The 22,525-nt window shown below is 40.3% G+C and overlaps 1 protein-coding gene across 1 annotated transcript; it reads right to left on the bottom strand.

The window, feature by feature from the left end:
• Nucleotides 1-231: 231 nt before the first annotated feature.
• On the bottom strand, nucleotides 232-10,247 carry CCDC28A (coiled-coil domain containing 28A). Its single transcript, XM_060753458.2, has 6 exons — nucleotides 10,124-10,247; nucleotides 6,805-7,032; nucleotides 3,999-4,162; nucleotides 3,447-3,601; nucleotides 2,125-2,147; nucleotides 232-688 (listed from the first exon to the last, which is right to left on the bottom strand). The coding sequence occupies exons 2-6, from the start codon at nucleotides 6,960-6,962 to the stop codon at nucleotides 634-636; spliced, it is 555 nt and encodes a 184-aa protein (XP_060609441.1). The 5' UTR covers nucleotides 6,963-7,032; nucleotides 10,124-10,247; the 3' UTR covers nucleotides 232-633.
• Between the last annotated feature and the right edge of the window lie 12,278 nt (nucleotides 10,248-22,525).

Here is a 22,525-nt window from a genome sequence, read left to right on the forward strand (position 1 = left end):
GGAGTTGAGCACAACGCCCCCCCCCCCCCCCCCGAGAGACAACTAGACTTAATGTCAAGAGGAAACCTTTACCTTTACTTTTTAATGACCTTACAATTATTTCAAAAATCTTTAGTAAAATAAGATTTGCAAGAGAAACTGTGAAGTAAAATCCTTCCCAGTTTTGTCTGAAATGCATGCCATAAGAAAGAACAAAACCTCATATGAATGATTTCAAGAGAAAAAACCAACTGTTTGAAATTATTTTATTGCTAAAATAAATTACACACTTATTTAACAGCTTCACGACATCAACTTGATTGCTGATTGTCTACACTGTGGAAAAGGCAGTAGATACACTACAATTTATTACTGGCTTAACCAAAACTGAGAATATTATAAAAATGCACTTTCAGGTTATTCCAACATTTCATGGTGGATAAGGCCATAATACAAAGCATAGCAGCAAGAGACAGGCATATTGTACCTTAAACGTCAACCCTGACAAAGTTGCAGCACTCACATCTGCTAAGAGGAATGTGTGAACATATTCACTTGTACTTTGATGTTTTGTTGCAAAAGCAAGAAGGAGTCCACTGCAAATCAAATAAGACACCCTGGCATTCCAAAAACAAACAAAAAAAAGCTGAATTTTTAGGTTGTGGTGGCATTCGGAACATCTTGAACATCTGCCAAATGAAGTTTTTGTCTGAAATAAGCCGTCAAGGAGTTGTGCTTTTCTGATATTATTTACTTTGGGGAAAAACAATATAAAAATGGCTGAAGAATCAACTGTCTTGAAGTTGAAGCAGGGACACAAGGAAATAGGCTCCCTGTTTGTATGTTTGTTTTTAATATATGGACACTTTTTCCCACTCTTCCTCCAAGGATCTCAGAATGGGAAATACAATTGGCTCTCCATAACCATAGGCTCTCCATCTATGGATTCAATGCAAAAAAAAATTTTTTTTAAAGATCTTCAGGTTCTCTCAGGCATGTCTTTCAGTTGTTTGTCATTTTTTATAAAATGTTATTTTACTACACCCCTGTATCTAATGGGATTTGACTTTCCAGAGATTTCGGGATCCACGGAGATCCTGCAATGAAACCCTGGTGGATACTGAGGGCCACTATAGTTCCCTACAAAAACTACCTGTTATATAAGTGAGTCTCAGAAAACATACACATTGTGTTAAACCAAGAGTTTGACACTGCATGATTCTTTGAAACATCTAATGACAGCCACAGAGAGAATTAGAGCCAAGAAATTTAAGAAAAACACTACCTTCCAGCTTCTGGGAAATAAGCCCAACAAGACCATCTCAGCTAATATTTGGCTCATACAAGAGTCTGCTTTTACCCAGTGCCAAACTGGAAACTTGGGGGACGGTTTGAAATTAATCTAATTTCTTTACTTCTTAAAATTAAGACCTAATTCTCTCTGTATACTCCACAGCTATTTAAAGCTTGTTTGTTTTTAAAATAAAAGTGTACTTGCCCAATTATGCATGTAAGTCAGCTTTGTGGCTGCTGCATGTGCATATGTGTATCACACATGTGTATCTGGCCCTTTCAAGTTTGAGTCAACCCTCTAACCACGGGATTACACCACTGTTCCTCAAATTATTACTGTAGAATTAGAACAAGCAAGAATACAACACAGAACCACTGAGAAAACATATTTCTGTGTGAAATTCCTTGCTTCTTTCTAAGCAAATTTTCATAATTCTCTCTTTCTCCTTTAAAAAAACATTTTGCATATATTTAGCTACATTACTTAACTGATTTAAATAATTACATTTCCTTAAGGCTGGAGGTATATAAATATTTTATACTTCTGTCAAACTACTGGAAAGTTTGCGAATCTCCATATGACAGAGAGGCAAAGGAAACCTTAAAGAGCACTTTTCAATCCTGCCCTCTCAGGAAGAAAGCCTCTTTTGTCAATTTGGCTCACCACTCACATACTAGAGAACTCATACACAGAATGAGACTTAACCCTTCGTCTTTTTGAATTACTAATTCAAAATTATTTGCAAACAAACTTTAAAACATATCACATTTGTAGGCTGAAAATAGGCTTTAAGGGTGCTTATACTTTTTCGTCTATTTTTGTCATGACAGTGAATTTCACCAAAAGGATACATAGAAGAATTCAGTTCTTCCAGCTGCAACACAAGAAAACAGAAAGAGTTGAATCTGGCGTTCCATTAGTATATTATCTGGACACTTAATTTTCAAGTTATTGGCTCTAGCCTAGAGTGTTCCTTCTATGAAGTAAAGGGCTACTTCTACTTCATTCACAGAAGGAACCTGATGAAGGAAAAAAAACCTGAAGCCCCTAATATGGTTATTTGCTTGCACTGTCCTAGGGAGTCCTCCAATTTCTACAACCTTTCTGTATTTCCTTTAGAACAGAGCTTCTTAAACTTGGGGTCCTCACCCTATTTGGGGTCCCTTAACTAAATCTGGGGGTTGTGACAGGTGCCACCCTCTCCTGCCCCACCTCTTCTTCTTTTATAAAGAAGACTGGAGATCTTATCAGTCTCTTCCCCCCTACAGAATGCTAACATTGGGGGTCTCTTCCAATGCTATCATTCTGTAATTCAGAGGCTGGACCATTTGGGAGGGCTTTGACTAGGTGGTCATGCATGGCAGAAATGGGGTTGGACTTGAAGGTCTTTGGTGTCTCTTCCAACTCTAAAATTCTATTGCTCTTATGATGGGAACAAGATGGAGGTGGATATGGGTCCATTTCAGGCACATGGTCCACTCTGCAACTTGGGATCTTTTAACTTAGAGGTATGGACCCTCTAAGCACCCTTTATGAGCCCCCAATTCAGAACAAAAGAAGAAGAATCAACAGAGCATTTCCTGCCACTTGAGGCTGTCAATCAAGTATTCCATTACTGCTTGAAAAGTTTTGCTCTACATCCTGCATTAGTATGCAAATAGGGTTTCATCTTTAATAAATGGTAAAATTATATGTCTAACAAATAACTGTTTTAAAATACATTTATGTTTTATTGTCAATAAATGCTTAACTTGTATAACTATTGTATATGCCTCAATACCTGGGGGTCATGCAAACATTTCTCCATCAAGGTGGAAGAAAAACTTCAAGAAGCCTAGCTCTAGAAGAGCACCCCTTATGGAAACTTTGACTGAGCCTGACAGTAGCACATGAGAATTAGTGCAGAACTAAACTCAAGCTCATAAAAATAAAAGCAAAGATCAGTGTTACTGTTTTCAGAATTCTTCTGGTCAAGCTAGCAAATGGATTACTCATTCAATTCAGTGCTACAACTTTCGGAACAAAGAGAATCTAGCCATATTCTCAGTGTTGCTTAGGCAGCAGTTGGAGAAGTACATCATTACAACTTTCACTCAGTCCTACATATTCCTGGGTGAAATTTCAAAATGCAGATATAGCTATCCGTGACAGATGCTTTCTGTTTTGTACTTACATCTGACAATAGTCGATCCAAATTGGAATCACTAGCTACTTTTCTCTTATCTTCAGGAAGTTCCTCCAGCTCTCCATAAAGCTCCAAGTTCAAGCGAGCCAACTTTTCCTGCATTCCTCTTACATGTTCCATTTGCTCTATGGAGCATTCATTTCCTGAAGTAATCATAAGAATGCAAGATGTAGTCAGAAACTTGACAGTATTAAAAGAAGAAACTACATTTTCTATTGTGCCTGTATGAAAATTAAAAAAATGCTTTTGCTCAAAGCAGATCCCAGACTGTACATAACAGGTGTTTAAAGTATTGTAAGGAACATCTTTGCATAACATTCATGATGAAGATACAAAAGTTATCTCATCTACATGAAATTGATGTTTGTTTTTACTTTGCAGTCAAAACTAAGGTCATTCTAATGCCTCTTTCTAAAACTGTCCTCATTTATGTTACCATGTTTACACTCTATTTGAAGGCGTATCTTTCCCTGTTCATATTTATCAATGTTTATATTTGAAATAACTATTTCTTTTTGGGAAAAGGTGTAATGTGCTTACCAAATGCTTGAAGTTTGCCAGAATGGAAGTCATTTAGAAGACTCAGAAGTCCTTTTTCCATTTCTTGAACATCTGACACATCAGTGAGAAATGAATGCTGGATTGGAGCCGATTGTGCGCCTTTGTTCTCTCCTCCAGGTGCTTTGGCTTTCTCTTTCATGCCTCTGAAGGGAAAACATTTATATTAGGCTCTCATGAACACCTCAGCAAATTTTCCCTACAGAAAGCCATCCTGGGACAAAATAATACATACATATTAATTATTCCATCATGTTATAGACAAAGTTAATTCATGACTTAGAATATTTATTTATTTATTTACTGTCCTTGTATACCGCCGTTTCTCAGCCTAACTGGCGACTCAACGCGGTTTACAACGGAATATACAGTACACAGTATACAATTAAAACCGTAAAAAACATAATACACAATATTTCACATAAATCACAATCCAATACATCTCCTAACTAAAATCGTGGTCCAATTGCATCATCCATATTACCAATCTGTAGTCGACACATTCATTGCACCGAATTAACCAAATGCCTGCTTGAACATCCAAGTTTTTAGTCTTTTTCGGAATACCATCAGCGAGGAGGCTGATCTTACCTCCATGGGAAGGGCGTTCCAGAGCCGAGGGGCCACCACAGAAAAGGCCCTGTCTCTCGTCCCCGCCAGCCGCACCTGTGAAGCAGGCGGGATAGAGAGCAAGGCCTCCCCAGAAGATCTTAGGGTCCTGGTGGGCTGATAGGCCGAGATACGTTCGGATAGGTAGGTTGGGCCAGAACCGTTTAGGGCTTTAAAGGCCAACGCCAGCACTTTGAATTGAGCCCGGTAGCAAATCGGCAGCCAGTGGAGCTGGTGCAGCAAAGGAGTTGTGCGCTCCCTGCGCTCCGCTCCAGTTAGTATCATGGCTGCCGACCGTTGGACTAATTGGAGCTTCCGAGCCGTCTTCAAAGGCAACCCCACGTAGAGAGCGTTGCAGTAGTCTAAACGGGATGTAACCAGAGCATGGACTACCGTGGCCAAGTCAGACTTCCCAAGGTACGGGCGCAGTTGGCGCACGAGTTTTAACTGTGCGAATGCTCCCCTGGTCACCGCCGAAACCTGGGGTTCCAGGCTCAGCGATGAGTCCAGGATCACACCCAAACTGCGAACCTGCGTCTTCAGGGGGAGTGCGACCCCATCCAACACAGGCTGTAACCCTATACCCTGTTCGGCCTTGCGACTGACCAGGAGTACCTCTGTCTTGTCTGGATTCAATTTCAATTTGTTCGCCCCCATCCAGACCGTCACAGCGGCCAAGCACCGGTTCAGGACCTCGACAGCCTCCTTAGTGACAGGTGGGAAGGAGTGACAGAGTTGAACATCATCTGCGTACAAATGACATCGCACCCCGAAACTCCGGATGAATAACAGCATCTGAAGCTAAAGGTTTGGCAACAAGACGGTGCAAACCACTTCCCTTATCAAGAGGAAAAATAATGTTTCTGTTCTCTTTGATTCATGGAAGGCATTCCAGAATCTTAGGGAAGATCCTTACACAGGAGGTAGAAAATTCTATGATAGGCTCACTGCTGACTTGGTGACACAGTGGCTGTAGACTAAAATATGAGGATTTTGCACTAAAAGACCTTATAGCTCTGAGTAACAACCAACCCAGTCTCTTCTTGCTCCTATATGTGCCCCTATTATGCCAGCTGCTTACAAAGTGAGCCCCTTCAAATAAAGAGTCACGTGGTAAGTGTTCTGCATGCTCACTGGGGGACTAAAAATGAAGACGGGGCAACATAAACATCTACACACACTTTCTTATAATATCATTGTCCTTTCAATCTCCCCGTATTAAGTAGGAAGACATATGATGGTTTCCTATCTCTGTTTGCCTGAATCTGACTATCAATCAATTTCAGACTTCCTGCCTAAACACAGGTCCCTGTTGTGAGATTTTCTGCCTTGATATTCTGGGTTATATAGCTGTGTGGAAGGGCCCACAGAAAAGTTTGGAAATCAGTGGAGTACTTTACAGGCAGGGCTTGAATGTGTGCACCCCTTCTTACTTTGCATTCTTATGAAAGCAGGCTGAACGCCTGTAAAGAGCATCTGTCTTGTACACTTGAGGGTGAAATGCAGGCATCAGCAGTATAACTTGATGTCTCTAGAATGTTCTTCATAGTAAAAGGAGAACATAGTTTGCTAAATCATCATTATTCAATATGTTTATCACCTTCATTACTTTAAGCCACTATTTGTTTCAGATTAACGTTTAAAGGACTCTGAATTCTGAAAATATATAATACCTGAATTTCCAGCAAAATGTAAGTCATGTCAATTAATGTAACCAACCTAGGATATATTTTCTTGTCATATAACATACAGTATTAATTTGGGGTAAAAGCACTGCCTCACAGATAGATATTAGGAGAAGGCTTATGATTTATTTCTTCTGCAAGACATTTCAAATAAATATTGTGCTTGTTTTTCGTAAGTCTAGTTTGTTTTGCTACTCTTTAGAAACTTGTTAATATTTGTTTTTATATGGCCTTGTCTGCTGTGTTTGTGTGAGAAATATTTTGTAAATAAAACTAGATGATACCACTTAGTTTCTTTTAAAATACTTTCTTCTTACTAGAACTGCAGTAGTATAGGATGATACTCCTTCAAAATCTATTTAGGAACAAGATCTACCAGGTAAGCTGGAATGCAGCCTCCACCTCCATGTATCATTTACTCCTGCCCAACAACTATATGGTCCTCAGTCTAGTTAGCTTTGATTTCTAACAGCAAGTAACATATCAGTGCTTACTTCTTAAACTTTGGTTTCTGTAAAGGTGGCTGGGGTGCAGGATTTGAAAATGCTGCACTTTTACTTGGAGGAACTGAGTTTTTCTTATTGTTGACAACCTGAGTAATATGAGAAGTAGATGACTTGGGACTCCTCCTCTTGGATTTTCTTTCTTCCATTTTGACAGATCACTGTTGTGCAATATGTTAATGTTCTTCTACAATATCGGAGAGGATAGTTATCTGCTTTCTGGAAAAGGAAAATTAATATAAATAAAATACTATTATACAGGCACAGAGTTACAAACATCCGACTTACAAAAGACTCATGGTTAAGAACAGGGCTGAGACAACAAAGTGTGAGAAATCTGCCCCTTGGAAGGAAATTCACTCCTGAATTAGTTATTATGGGGAAAAGAAGTCTCCACTAAAGTTTTATCACAAATCCTTGTTTCTACAACAAGCATTTTTTTTTCAAAATCAAATTATCAGAGAGACAGGAAGTGCTGTGAAGTCTTCTGAACAGAGGCATAGATGTGTTTCTGTGCATTACTTCTTCAACAAAACTTCTTCAACATAAACAATGGTACCAGAGAGAGAAAAAATATTGAAAGAACAGGTTCCTGCATCACAAAATAGAAGAACAGATCTTAATGTGTTCGGATGCTCCCCTCACATGAAGGAGTTGTGTGTATATTGTATAGGCACATATCAACAGTCTCTCCTTAGACTCTTTAAAGACACTGTTGGGAACGGATGATATATAGAGCAGCAGCAGCAGCAAACCATCACCATCAGGCAAGACCTTGCAGCAGCTCTCAATGCATGACGAGTGTTCAAAAGGGGAACGGAGACAAGGTTATCATATCATCTTGCCAATGGACAACTCTGACAAGTCTGTTTTTCAGAAGCTAGAGTAAGCATGGGCCAACTTCAGCCATCCTTCCAGGCTTTTTGGATTTCAACTCCCACAATTCCTAACAGCCAACTGTGGGAGCTGAAATCCAAAACACCTGGACTTAGGGCTGAAGTTGGCCCATGCCTAAGCTAAAGATGTAATGTTTATATATGTTTTAATGTGTTTTAAATTCTATCTTAAATTGTTTATTTTAATTGTACATTGTTTTAAGGCATCAAAAAAATGCCTATGTGTAAAGCCACTTTGAGTCCCCTTTGGGGTTGAGAAGGGTGGGTTATAAATATGGCAAATAGATAAATAAACAACCACATAAAGTGTTAAGAATCCTTATAGTTTTTTGCTACTCTGTACCAATTCTGTACAGAGTAGCAAAACCTTAGAGAGGTCAAAGTGAGCCACACATATGAGATCTGGAGTTCAAAAGTAATCTAAGCCAAGCCATTTTGAAGACATCCAGAGGAAATCCACAATCTTTCTGGGCCACTGAGTCCCAATCTTTGAATATTGTAAGAGTTTTAGACTTCATCTTCCAGAATTCCCAACTGCTGACTAATCCAACTAGGGCTTCTGGGAGTTGTAGTCCAAAACACCAGGATAACCAAGTTGGGGAACCTCTGCAATTGGCTCATTGCTGAATTACAATTAACTGTCAAAACACCATTTGTAACATTCAACTGAAATCTACCCTCCTGCAAATTCAAACCAGTAATACATAAAGAGGAATTTACAGAACTATACATACAGGAGTCTCATACATGTAAGTTTTTTCTTTGAAGAAAAGAAAATCTATACCTCCTCCCCCCAATTAAAAAAATCCACTGCAAGCTTATAAATAGACGTGATCGTAACAGGCCTGTCTAATTTAATGTTCAATCCCTTTTTATGTGACAGTTGAAAATGTCCCAAAAGTCTATAATTCTTCAAAGCTCATCTTCTCAAATCACTATTAATTAAATCAAATACCACCCTGAGTCCACAAAAGATAAAAGGTAAAGGTTTCCCCTTGACATTAAGTCTTATTGTGTCAAATTCTGAGGGTTGGTGCTAATCTCCATCTCTAAACTGAAGAGTCGGTGTTGTCCGTAGACGCCTCCTAGGTCATGTGGCTAGCAGGACTGCATGGAGTGCTGTTACCTTCTTGCTGATGTACTCACATTTGTGTGTTTTTGAACTGTTAAGTTGGCAGAAGTTGGGACTAACAGCGAGAGCTCACCCTGCTCCCTAGATTTGAACTGACAACCTTTCAGGTGAGCGAGTTCTGCAGCTCAGCGGTTTAATCCACTGCACCACCAGGGGGCCGTCCACAAAAGTGTGATACCTTTATTGGGCCAATCAAAACATGCACAAAATGCAAAACTTTGGAACCTCCACCTGCTTAAGGTAATATATAATAGAGTCATAGAATCATAGAGTTGGAAGAGACCTCATGGGCCGTCCAGTCCAACCCCCTGCCAAGAAGCAGGAACATCCATTCAAAGCACCCCTGACAGGTGGCCATCCAGCCTCTGTTTAAAAGCTTCCAAAGAAGGAGCCTCTACCACACACTGGGGAAGAGAGTTCCACTGCTGAACAACTCTCACAGTCAGGAAGTTCTTCCTCGTGTTCAGATGCAATCTCCTTCCTTGTTGTTTGAAGCATTATTCCAGGTCCTAGTCTCCAGGGCAGCAGAATACAAGCTTGCTCCCTCCTCCCTATGACTTCCTCTCACGTATTTATACATGGCAATCATGTCTCCTCTCAGCCTTCTCTTCTGAAGGCTAAGCATGCCCAGCTCTTTCAGCCGCTCCTCATAGGGCTTGTTCTCCAGACCCTTGATCATTTTAGTCGCCCTCCTCTTTCAGCTTGTCAATATCACTCTTCAATTGTGGTGCCCAGAATTGGACACAATATTCCAGGTGTGGTCTGACCAAGGCAGAATAGAGGGGCTGTATGCTGTCAACCAGATGACAACATACAATAATATCCAAACACGACATCAGTGTGGTGGATTTGGGATGTTACCATATTGCAATGCGGGATTATTACCATGCTGTAGGGCCAACACCCTTGATATGATTACTATGAACTAAGTGCGCATCTACACTGTCAAATTAATGCAGTTTGCCACCACTTTAACTGCTATGGCGTCCTGGGGTTTGCAGTTTGGTGAGGCACCGGGAAGGCTGAAGAGCTCAGTGGTTCTCATCCTGTGGGTCCCCAGATGTTTTGGCCTTCAACGCCCAGAAATCCTAACAGCTGGTAAACTGGCTGGGATTTCTGGGCGTTGTAGGCCAAAACACCTGGGGACCCACAGGATGAGAACCACTGAGCTTGAGAATCTACAACTCCCACGATCCCATCGCACTGAGCATTCATCCATTCATTCTGCAGTGGCCCCTTAAGCCGCCTCCAGACCCCACCCGCTCAGGATAGGAGGGCTCACCATAGAGGCCTCGTCCTGGGTCAGCGTCTAGCTCCGGGGGCGAAGCCTGGAGAATCTGGCCCAAGCAGGCCTCCGTCGTCCGAGCCGAGGCTTTGGATCCAAAACAGCGGAGGAGGGGGGGGGAGGGAGGAGGCGGAGGACAAGGACTTCCGGGTCCGTCATAGAAAAGCGTCCCTCGTGCCCAGCCAAGGCGGGAACCGGAAGTCCTTGCTCTTTAGCCTTTCTCATCACCCAGGGATTTTTCAAAATCCAAGATAGGGTTTGCTGGGCAGAGAAGGCTAAAGATACTCTAAAACAGTCATGGGCCAATTTGGGCCCTCCCTCCGGGTGTTTTGGACTCCAACTCCCACCATTCCTAACAGCCTCAGGCCCTTTCCTTTCCCCCCTCAGCCGCTTAAGCAGAGTGGAAGGGCCAAAGTCTATTCAGCATTTTTTTTTTTAGAGTGAAATGCTATATGGCGAATAAATTCAAAAACAGTCAAATTAGTTTCAAATATCAGTATTTTGTAATACTTTTGGGATTAACCGGGAAAAATAATTCGGTAGCATAAGATGACAAAGACTTAAGTCCGCTTCATAGGCAGCCTATGAAAAACTATGCTACCAACTTCTTTTTCTCACTCTCAAAAGTGCTGCGAGGTCCCTTTGCATACTAAAACACCCATCTCCCATACCTAGAGGGGGACGGTGGGCATTGTAGTCCCAACATAATCTGACAGCATGAAGGAAGGGGAAGCAGTAGATTTTGATTCTACTGATGAGACTAATGATTTGTTATATTGATGCTCAACTGTTTATTATGCCACTGTTTTAACTGTCCCTTAATTGTTTTTATGATGTTTAGCATTGAATTTTGCCTAAGGGCTGAGAAAAGCGGTATATAAGCGAAGTAAATAAATAAATAAATAAGACTTGCAGTAGCCCTTCACGTCATTTCTGATTTATGGTGATTTTTCTCAGACACGTTTGTTAAGATGGAGGCCTCATTTGAGGTTGAGAAAGAATGACTTGCCCAAAGTCACCCAGTGGGTTTACGTGGCCAAATGGATATTAATGTTTGACCTCTGCATTTTCATGTTAGTCTGATCTTTTTTGAGAGAGAGCACCACATGGCTAGTAAATTCAAAAACAGCCAAATCAGTCTGAAATATTAGTATCAAAAAAGATCAGGTAGCACCTTTGAGACTAACTGAGAGAAAGATGTTAGTAGCATATACTTCCATAGATTTAAATCTGCTTCATAGACTGTTGCTCCCAGCTTCTTTCTCTCAGGCCCCTTCTGCTCTGCCATATAAAATCCAGAGTATCTGCTTTGAACTGTATTAGATGATAGTGTAGACTCGTACAATGCTGCTCAAAGCAGATAATGTGGATTATATGATTTGATAATCTGGATTATTTGACAATGTGGAAGGGGATGTAGATGGGGCCTGAGAGTATGGCTTGTCCCATGTCATCCAACAGTCCTATACTTAAAACCACTACACCACATTGGATCCATTTGTCCTCACATGTACAACAACACGTGCCCCAGAAGTGGGCACAGAAAGTGGTGTAAGAGGCTATATTAAAAGCTGAAGGTGAAATCATTTTCCCCATGCATGTGCAGAGCTTTGCTGCCTTAAAAGTAATGCTACTTTTAAAAAAATGTGAATCAAGACAAAACATAGGTATGAACAGTCTTGAGCCTCTCTCACCAATATGTACAAGCTGTGTACTAAAGGGTCTAAACCAAATGTGAAACAAAATTTAGAGTTAGGTTTTTGCAATAGCCCTGCCATTGCCTTATAAGAACATAGTTAACTTACTTTCTTTATTTAATGTAGTTTAAGGGGTTTAAATTGACCTTATATCTGCCAGTTCTTTTTTCGTTTATACTGTTCCAAATATCAGATTTTACATTTGTTATAAGTTTGAACCAAAATGAATCTATGAACTAATATTTTAATTTATTTAGTGTAAATGTAATATTTTGACTTTAGAGCAAAACAAACAAGCAATTCTGCATCACCACTGAGTACTGGGAAGCCCAGGCCCTTGAGCACTCTAGGTGAAGGACAGCTGTGATCAGCAGTGCTGTGGAATTTGAAAAGGCACAAATGGAGGGTGAAAGGGAGAAACGTGCCAAAAAAAAGACACATCAAGCTAACCCTGACCAGAACCACCTTCCACCTAGAAATCAGTGTCCTCACTGGGGAAGAACATGTGGGTCAAGAATAGGTCTCTACAGTCACCTACATATCCACCACCAAGACCCTAACTTGAAAGACCATCATACTCGGACAACGAAGGATCGTCTAAGTAAAGTGTACAATAGGAAGAAAATTTAGTTCATATTCGTGTATTAACATTTCATTAAGAAACCAAACACCTTATTGCAATAGTGTGCATAATATATGTAAATATAATATAATGATAGATTGCTGTAATAGACTAATACAGCTGACCCTTGCGAAATTGTTATGACATTACTGAGAAATTAAATTAACAAAAGCATTGTCTTGCATGTTGTCATGTTTGTTGTTATAGAGAAAGGTGTTTAAGGTGTGTAGGAATGTATTCATTTGACTTTCTCTCAGATCTAGGACTTGAGACAGCAAATGTTTCACTAAAAAATGACAGACTACATAACTTATGTAATGGATAAGAAATAAATGTGTTTTGTCTTCTTCAGCTCTTGCATTAGAATTTGATTTAATCCCTCAGCAAGCTTGAAGGAAGTTGGTTTACCTTTATAATCATCATGGGGAAGAGATAGAGCTCCTGGCAGCATTCCTATAATGCTGATCCTCCTTGTTTTAACTTTCCCCTCCCTTGTCTTCCCAGGCTGCTTTCCTTTGATGTTAAGCCAGGCAGGAAGGGAAAGGGACAGCAGTGCTGGAGTGCTGGAAAGTGAAGCAAAGGATGCATCTACACTGTAGAAGTAATGAAGTTTGACATCACTTTAGCTGCCATGGCTCAATGCTGTGGAATCAGGGGAGATGCAATTTTACAGTGTCTTTATTCTTCTGTGCCCAAGCAAGAGTTCTGGTGCCTCACTGCCATATAATCCAGATTTATTTTTTGTCATGTCAGAAGCGACCTGAGAAACTGCAAGTCGCTTCTGGTGTGAGAGAATTGGCCATCTGCAAGGACGTTGTCCAGGGGACGCCCGGATTATTTTTGATGTTTTACCATCCTTGTGGGAGGCTTCTCTCATTTCCCCGTATGAGGAGCTGGAGCTGATAGAGGGAGCTCATCCGCCTCTCCCCGGATTCAAACCTGTGACCTGTCGGTCTTCAGTCCTGCCGGCACAGGGGTTTAACCCACTGCGCCACTGGGGGCTCAATCCAGATTATCAAATCAAATAATCCATATTATCTGCTTTGAAGTGGATTATATGAGTCTATGATGCCATATAATCCAGCTCAAAGCAGATAATCCGGGTTTTATATGGCAGTATAGAAGGATCCCAAACTACAACTCCCAGGATTCCATAGTGTTCAGCCATGGAAATTAAAGTGGTGTCAAACTGCATTCATTCTACAGTGTAGATGCACCCAAGGAGGTAGCAAAATTCGGTTGCTGTCTTCCATTTTCACGTATTCTTGTAAAAACTAAACTGATCCATTTTTTAAAAGGTAGATTGTCGTTGCTTCAAATATGAAGGAGGAACTGCATATTGTCTTTTTCATGTTGACTCTGCCAGAATGAGAAAGTTACTGTCCAGTATGTTCTTCTGGTGTGTATCGATACATCTATGAAAATGATTACCATGTATACTCATGTGTAAGTCAACTTCATATATATGTCGAGGGTGGGTTTTGTAGCCAAAATTACGAATTTTGATAAGACTCATGGTAAGAATCATTTTGCAGAGAGAGGAAAGCACCAATGCTGCCTTGTGGGGGCAGATACTCCTGGTAGCTGCATCATTTAAAAACATCAGAAACAACACTGTAGTGAAAAGGGAAGAGGAGGTCTGTAATTCTCCCCAAAAGGGACAGATTAAACCCTGTTTTTTTACCACTCTATTTAAAGAAGGGGGTGGTTCCTTTTTTTTATAACCTGTGGATAAGTTGAACCAGGTTTTTAATTAAAATTTTAGGTCTATACATGAGTCTATACAGTACTTAGAACTGTGAACAAAATTCTAGAAACTACATTGTGGCAGAGGATTTTATGTATTGATACTTCACTATGCACACAAATTCATGCCCTGAATTCATCATTTTCAGATTTGTATAATCTTGTCCTTGGGACTTTTTCCCCTGCAAGAGTTTTAATGGAGTTGGCTGAGAGGAAGGAACCTGTGTCCTCCTGGATGTTGGAGTACAGCTCTTATCCTTGGCCATGTTGGTTGGTTCCATCTCTGATTTAATCATTTGTTCCAATATTAAATGGAGAGACCTTCGGTGACTTCATCCGATTTTGAAATGGAAGCAGTGACACTAATTGTAAACACTTATGACAGCAAAAACTAATACATTGTATATTAAAATGTATGAGTAAAAATATTTTAAAAATATTTTTTAAAATGTATATTAAATATAGGGCAAAATATTTATCTTTAATTAGAGATTTGAATTAAAGATAACAATATTAAAGCTTATTTTTCAGCTATTCATAGTGATTCTATGTATTTGCAAACCAATTGCATAGTTCAACCATCCCAAATGATAAAATAGTTTGTCACTTGGTATACAGTAGTCACTTCCTGCTGTTGAGTTACCAAAAGAGCAGTAGTACATGTTTTTCCAGTTACCATGTTGTGTTGTCACTGACAAAAAGGAAGTTGTCTTTGGAAGGCTAGGGTCAAATGTCAGTTCCTTCTCACATCTGCATTCCAAGGGATGGTGACTGGGCAGCTCTTTCTAGAGTTATTTAGAAATGTATGTAATCATGTACATATATGCATGCAAACTTGTATTGACTCACATGTTTATTTAAAATATTCTGATTGTGATTTCCCACATTAGAGCAACCAAAGTTCTGTATAATACAATGTAGTAAAACATTTTAAAGCAGATTAAAACCAATATTAAAAACCAGTGGCCAGATAACGTAATACAATTTAAACCCCTATCAGCTCAACTGGGTTGAAGCTACACTTGAGTTTCCTTGGGTGGTAGTTCTACAACAGAAGTGCTGCTACAAAGATCATATATTTACCAATCTAGGGTGCATCTACACTGTAGAATTAATTAAATATAACACCATTTTACCTGCCATGTCTCAGTGCTATGGAATCCTGGGTGTTGTAGTTTGGTGAGGTACCAGCACATTTTTGGAAGAGAAGGCCAAGGACCTTGTAGAATTACAACTCCCAAGATTCCATAGCATTGAACCATGGCCGTTAAAGGAGTATCCCTGGACTCTTTGTATGGTAGACCACAGAATAGGACCTCTACAGATGATGTCATATTTCAGTACACATTGACTAGTGTCCAGCATGAGTACAAAATCAAACTTACAGTTGATCTGGCTACTCTGCAATTCAAGGGCTTGGATGGCTGTGTGCAGTGAAGCTTTACAACACATGTGGAAACACCGGCTCTTCAGATACAGACAAATGCCTAATACTATGCTTCACAACTAAGGTGAAGGTTAGAAATTGGAATTCAACAGCATCTGAAGGCTAACGTTCTCTAGACATGCCTTAAAAGAATGTTCAACTTTGAATGCTCACAGCTGTGCAATTAATGTTTGCACTTCTCACACTTAGGTTTTCTTTACTAATTTGACATTACAAAGAAAACCCTAACATGCTGATATGTGAAAACATCAGAGAATGCTTCAGCTGAAGATGTTTTATTGAAATTGGAACATGTTCATAGAGCTTGTACATGACCTCCCAAGAAACCTCATGATTTGGATTTAATCCATTTGTAGGACATTTTATTGTATCAGCATTTTTAGTTTGATGTGTTTCTGGTAATCTTCCTGCTGCTGCTTTGGTCATCTTTTCTTTTCCTCAAGTTGGCCTTCAAATTTAATCCTTCATAAAACTCTTCCATTTCCAGAAAGAGTGAGAAACCTTAGCACCTTTGTGATAATGAATCTGATAGCATACAAAATAAGACCAGAAATCAAATCAAATTCATTTAGAAATCAAATCAAGCATAACATTTAGTTTAGGTACTTATGTGCTCCTGAAAGATTGGAAAATAATATTGTAATGCTAAAAATAAAGAACATTCTTTAAAGTATAACCGTTAAGGATTTTTTAAACTCATTTTCTGTGTTTCCCAAACATTTTCAATACTATGTCTCACTCGCACACTATTGAGAATTTCTAGCTATTTATCCACCTCTAAAGTTAACCTTTATAGGCAGTTCCCTAGTTGCAAACATCCAATTCCTAATTAAGAAAGGGAGTGACAACAGGAAATGAAATCTACCCCTAGGAAGGGAAAATCACTCTTGAAAGAGTTATGATGGGGGAAAAGTGTCTCAATTGAAACTTTCTTACCAATCCTTATTTCCATAACAAGCCCAGGTTTTAAAATCAAATTATCATAGGGACAGAAAGTGAGGGTGAGGTGAAATCCTCTGAACAGGGGCACAGATAGCAAAACAAATACCAGAGGGGTTTTAACCATTCCCTATGCTATCAAAGCTACAAAATGTATATTTTGGGCTGGAGTTACACTTTAAAAATGTACCTTTTCTGACTTACATACAAATTCAACTTAAGAACAAACCCTACAGAATCTATTTGTTCATGACTTGGGGACTGACAGTATTTAATAATTCCTTCTTTATTATGACATCTTGATATAACAACTTTTTGAATATGACCATAATTACTGGTATCAAATCAACATAATATTAGTTTGGATTATTCATTTAAATAGTTTACAGAAGTGAATCTTAAGTTCCTCTTCTGTAAATGGAAGAGATTTCCAATCTTTTTAATTTCCCATGGTAGAAGGGAATTACAATATTAGCTGTTATTTCTGACCATCCTATCACCAACTTCCACATTGCTTTAGAAAATCCCTCCAGTTCTCAAACAGGTTTTCAGATGGTAGGAAAGTTGCAGATAGAAAGTGGACAATTCCACGCCATTCCAGCACCAGAAATATCTTGTAGTTTGCTGTTTGCTTTGAGCTTCGGCTTAATGAATGGCTGGCCGATTATCTTACAACATTACAGGAACTGATTTTTTTTTTTTGGTAAAGCAGATACTTCAAGGTCATTTGCAATGCCATGTTGATCAATTTCATCTGACAATCACTCTGTAATGAGTTGGCAAAAATACCTGTTGAGACAGAAAATAGGTGGCTACCCGTCATGCACCATATGACTCATATCAACTGACTGAATTTATTACGTTCTCTTGAGTAAGTAATGTTTTCTCAGCATTGAAATTGCTTAGAAACAAATACTTCAGTATATCTGTATACATTAATAGAACAGAATATAAAGTAGCTGGGCAAAGATTTTCCATTCATCTTTTGTTGATTCATAGGGTTCTTTACTTGATGGCTTTAATTATTTATCCCCTTCCATTCTTACAGAACAATAGCTCTTTGAAAAGTCAAACAAAGAATCACATTTACATTTTCCTATCTTCTGATAAAGTTGATGAATGTGTGGAATACAATCACATGAAACTCCAGGTGCCATTCAGTATAGTTGGTCCTGGCATTGCACTCAAATAGCTGAGATGAAGCTCCTGTGCTAACACAAGATAATATGCACCTATCTCCCTCAACATGATATGTTCTGGAAGTGCTGGGTCACTGTATTCACACAATGTTGTCTGAAGGTGCATCTACACTGTAGAATTAATACAGTTTGGGGAGACACTAGCACTCATTGACAGAGAGTGCTAATCATTTTGTAAAACTATAACTCCTGTAATTCTATAGAATTGAGCTATGGCAGTTAAAGTGGTGTCAAACTGAATTAATTATTCAGTGTAGATGTGCGCTGAGAATAATGTTGGCCTACAACACTTGAAGGGGTTGGAGTTGCAGAAGGCTCTTATTAGTCAATATCTCTTACATGAAACTTAAAGCTTTAGTCATACATAGTCATAGAATGGGAATTATGGTGACCCCCAGATGTAGTTTTGTTGCAGCTTCCAGCAGTCTTAGCTAACATAGCAACAGAGTGGTCTTTTGGGAAATGAAGTTCAACAGATTTTGGAGAACCACACTATTTTTCCCACTGGTAGTTTCTTTATCTGATCAGTATCCAAATTTGTATTATTTTGAGTACTCTAACTGGAGTTCAGCTGTGACCAGCAGTGCTGCAGAATTTGAAGAGGCATGAATGAAAGGTGAAAGGGATAAACATGCCAAGAGGAAGGAGTGTCAAGTCAACCCTAACTGGGACCGCCTTCCACCTGGAAACCGATGTCCTCACTGCGGAATAACATGCCGATCAAGAATAGGGCTCCACAGTCACGGACCCACCACCAAGACACTACACTTGGAGAACCATGATCCTCTGGCTATGAGGGATCACCTAAGTAAGTAAGTAAGTAAGTAAATTCGATTACTAGCTGAAGAGAGTTTCTCTAATGTGGAATCCTTGCTATTAAAAAAGCAGAGGTCATAACTGTGTTAATCTTGGAAAACATTTAAAGATTCAGTTCTGGCACTGGTGATTATGCCAATGAAAATAAATAGGAGACACAATGGGATGTGGAAAGGGGGATACTAAACCTTGAAAAAATAGCAAAGTGGATTGCTGTAAGTTTTCCGGGCTGTATGGCCATGTTCCAGAAGAAGACAAGAGTTCTTCCTTCTACCCTGCTTGTCTGAATGTTTAAAGGTTATATATGTCTTATGTTTAATGGATTTAGTTGATTTTAAGTCCATAGTTATATGTAGTAATTAGTTATTATGATTTCTTTGTGTACTGTATGTTGGTATTGAATTTTTGGCATTAGTATGTCGTAAACTGCCTTGATTCCCCCTAGGGGTGAGAAAGGCAGTATATAAACACAATCAATCAATCAATACTGTTGTGTATTGTGTATTGTATGTTGCTGATTGTCGGCGGCCTTGGCCTTTGTAAGCCGCATCGAGTCCTTCGGGAGATTTTGCGGGGTATAAACAAAGTTAATAATAATTAATGATAATAAAATAATAATAATAATAATAATTCCCTTGATAGAATTCCTAACAAACCTTCCTTTTATTGTATTTCAAGGGTTTGTAAGAATTTACTGAGTATGACACTTACCTTATATATGGACAAAGCTCCAGGTAGACACATGATCTAGATCAGGCATGGGTAAACTAAGGCCCGGGGGCCAGATGCAGCCCCTTGGGTGCTTACCTCAGGACTGCCTCATGTTCCCTGTCCTCTCAGCATAAGGACACAGTGGCCTGCCACATCCTTATGTGGAAAGGAAAGAACGCAGTAGCTGAGAGCCATCTGGAGCACTCTCAGCCACCTCTCACTGGCCCTCACCCTGCATAAGGATGGTGCGAGAAGCCTTGTCCTTATGCCGAGAAGACGGCCCAAGGAAGGCATGCATGGCCCATTTTACTCCCGGCATAAGGATGGAGCAAGCAGCCTCATGGGACAGGCTCAGGAGGGAGAGGGTCTGTGAGAGGATGGGGCTGGGAGGGGCAGAGCAGGGCCCGGGTCATCCTCAGGTTGTCCTCCTTATACACAACTTTGTGCTGCTACCATTTTAAATTCAAATATACTCACAGTTCCTTCCCCAAATAATTTGTCTATCTTGAGTTGTTCGGAAGCCTTATGGTGGTGATGTTGATTTCCTCATTTCAAAAAGAGGGAGTAGGAAAAACAAATATACCAGAACCCATTAAAACACCTTTTCATGCCGGTGCCATCTTGCACCTCGCCATTGACATATGTAGCATTTGAACGGTTTATGTAGCATTTTAATGATGTATTTTGTATTATATTTAATAATATTTGGTATGTATTTATTTATTTGTTTGTCTATTTATTATTTGTGTGAGTCAGGGGAAACTTGAGAAACTGCAAGTCACTTCCAATGTGAGAGAATTGGCCATCTACAAGGATGTTGTTTGGAGGATGCCTGGATGTGTTACCATACTGTGGGAGGTTTCCCCGCATGAGAAGCTGGAGCTGACAGGTGAGAGGTGACCCCTCTCACCAATTTGAACCGCCAACTTTTTGGTCAGCGGTCCTGATGGCACAAGGGTTTAACCCATTGTGCCATTGCAGGCTTCTATATCCTATATGTGAAAGACCTACGGTCCAAGCATTAAATAAACAACTACTACCATTTTAAAGTTGACCTTTCTTTTGTTCTTGTTCCATTTATACATTCTTTGTTATTTATAAAGGACATTTTCTTATTTAAAAACACTTAACAAAAATGGGGGGGGGTTTGGGGGCTGGAATGGACTAATAGCATTTAAATGCATTTCAATTGGAAATTTAGCTTTGAGATAAGAGTGATTTGAGTTAGGAGCTTGGTAACAGAACAAATTAATCTCTTAACTCAAGGCATTATTATATTAAATTAACATTTAAAAATAAGAGTAGAAACTGAACATCTATTTTCCAGAATTCTGAAATATTCTAAAACTCATAACCACAACACGGGTGGCTGAGAGAGTGACATCTTTGCTCAAAGTACACCACTGGGAACCACTGGTGTACACAAACTGTGTTTCATGCACCACTGTTATTAAACATTTTGTGTATAAAACCCTCTTCCGACAATAATATGCATGAGAACTTCCTGACGATCCAGAAGACAGGAACAGAATTCAAAATGATCTTAACAGATTAGAGAGATGGGCCAAAACTAACAAAATGAAGTTCAACGGGGACAAATGCAAAATACTCCACTTAGGCAGAAAAAAATGAAATGCAAAGATACAGAATGGGGGACAATGCCTGACTCAAGAGCAGTACGTGTGAATAAGATCTTGGAGTCCTTGTGGACAAGAAGTTAAAACATGAGCCAACAATGTCATATGGCAGCAAAAAAAGCCAATGGGATTTTGAGTTTAATGAATAGGAGTCTAGTGTCTAGATCAGTGGTTCTCAGCCTGGGGTCCCCAGATGTTTTTGGCCTTCAACTCCCAGAAATCCTAACAGCTGGTAAACTGGCTGGGATTTCTGGGAGTTGTAGGCCAAAACACCTGGGGACTCACAGGTTGAGAACCACTGGTCTAGATCCAGGGAAATCATGCAACCTCTATATTCTGCATTGGACAGACCACACCTGGAATCGCACTGTATCCAATTCCGGGCACCACAATTGAAGAAGAGTGATGTTGACAAGCTGGAATGTGTCCAGAGGAGGGTGACTAAAATGATCAAGGGTCTGGAGAAGAAGCCCTATGAGAAGTGGCTTAAAGAGCCAGGCATGTTTAGCCCACAGAAGAGAAGGCTGAGAGGAGACATGTGGAGGGAAGTCATAAGGATGTGGGAGCAAGCTTGTTTTCTGCTGCCCGGAAGACTAGGACGCAGAAAAATGGCTTCAAACTATAGGAAAGGAGATTCCACCTGAATATGAGGAAGAACTTCTTGACTGTGAGAGCTGTTCAGCAGTGGAACTCTCTGCCCCAGAGAGTGGTGGAAGCTCCTTCTTTGGAGGCTTTTAAACAGAGGTTGGGTGGCCATCTGTTAGGGGTACTTTGAATGTGATTTTCCTTCTGCTTGTTAGGGGGTTAGATTGGATGGCCTATGGGGTCTCTTCCAACTGTAGGCTTCTATGATAAAAGTGGACTACACTGCCTGGGAGAGTGGTGGTGTCTCCTTCTTTGAAGGTTTTTCAACAGAGGCTGGATGGCCATCTGTTGGCGTGCTTTGAATGCAATTTTCCTGCTTCTTGGCAGGGGGTTGGACTGGATGGCCCATGAGGGTCTCTTCCAACTCAAGGATTCTATGATAAGAGTGGAACACAATGCCTGGGGGGAGTGTTGGAGTCTCCTTTTCTGAAGGCTTTTAAGCAGAGGTGGGATGGCCATCTGCCAGGGGTACTTTGATTGTGAATTCTTGCCTGGCAGAATGGGGTCTGACTGGATGGTCCTCTCCAATTTGATGATTCTAAGGCAGCCATGGGCCAACCTGGGCCTTCCCAGCTTAAGCGCCTGAGGGGGAAAAGGAAGGGGTCTGAGGCTATTAGGAATGGTGGGAGTTGGAGTCCAAAACACCTGGAGGGAAGGCCCAAGTTGGCCCATGCCTGTTCTAAGGTGTATATAGGAACTTAAACGAATGTCACGTCGAGCCTTGGGCCCCATCTCCAAGATCTCTGGTGAGGTACGTGGATGGCAATGCAGGCTTTCCAAAACCCAAGCTTTTGGAAGAAGAGCAAGAGCAAGAGATGCCTTTAGGACTCAGAGGGAGCCGGTCCTGGCGGAAAGGAAGAGGGAGGGAAACAGGGAGGGAGGCGGCGCTGTCTGGCGGGCAGGCAACACTGCGAGGAGAGAGAGAGAGAGAAAGAAAGAG

The sequence above is a fragment of the Anolis sagrei genome, chromosome 1 (assembly GCF_037176765.1).
Source record: "Anolis sagrei isolate rAnoSag1 chromosome 1, rAnoSag1.mat, whole genome shotgun sequence".
NCBI lineage: Eukaryota > Metazoa > Chordata > Lepidosauria > Squamata > Dactyloidae > Anolis > Anolis sagrei.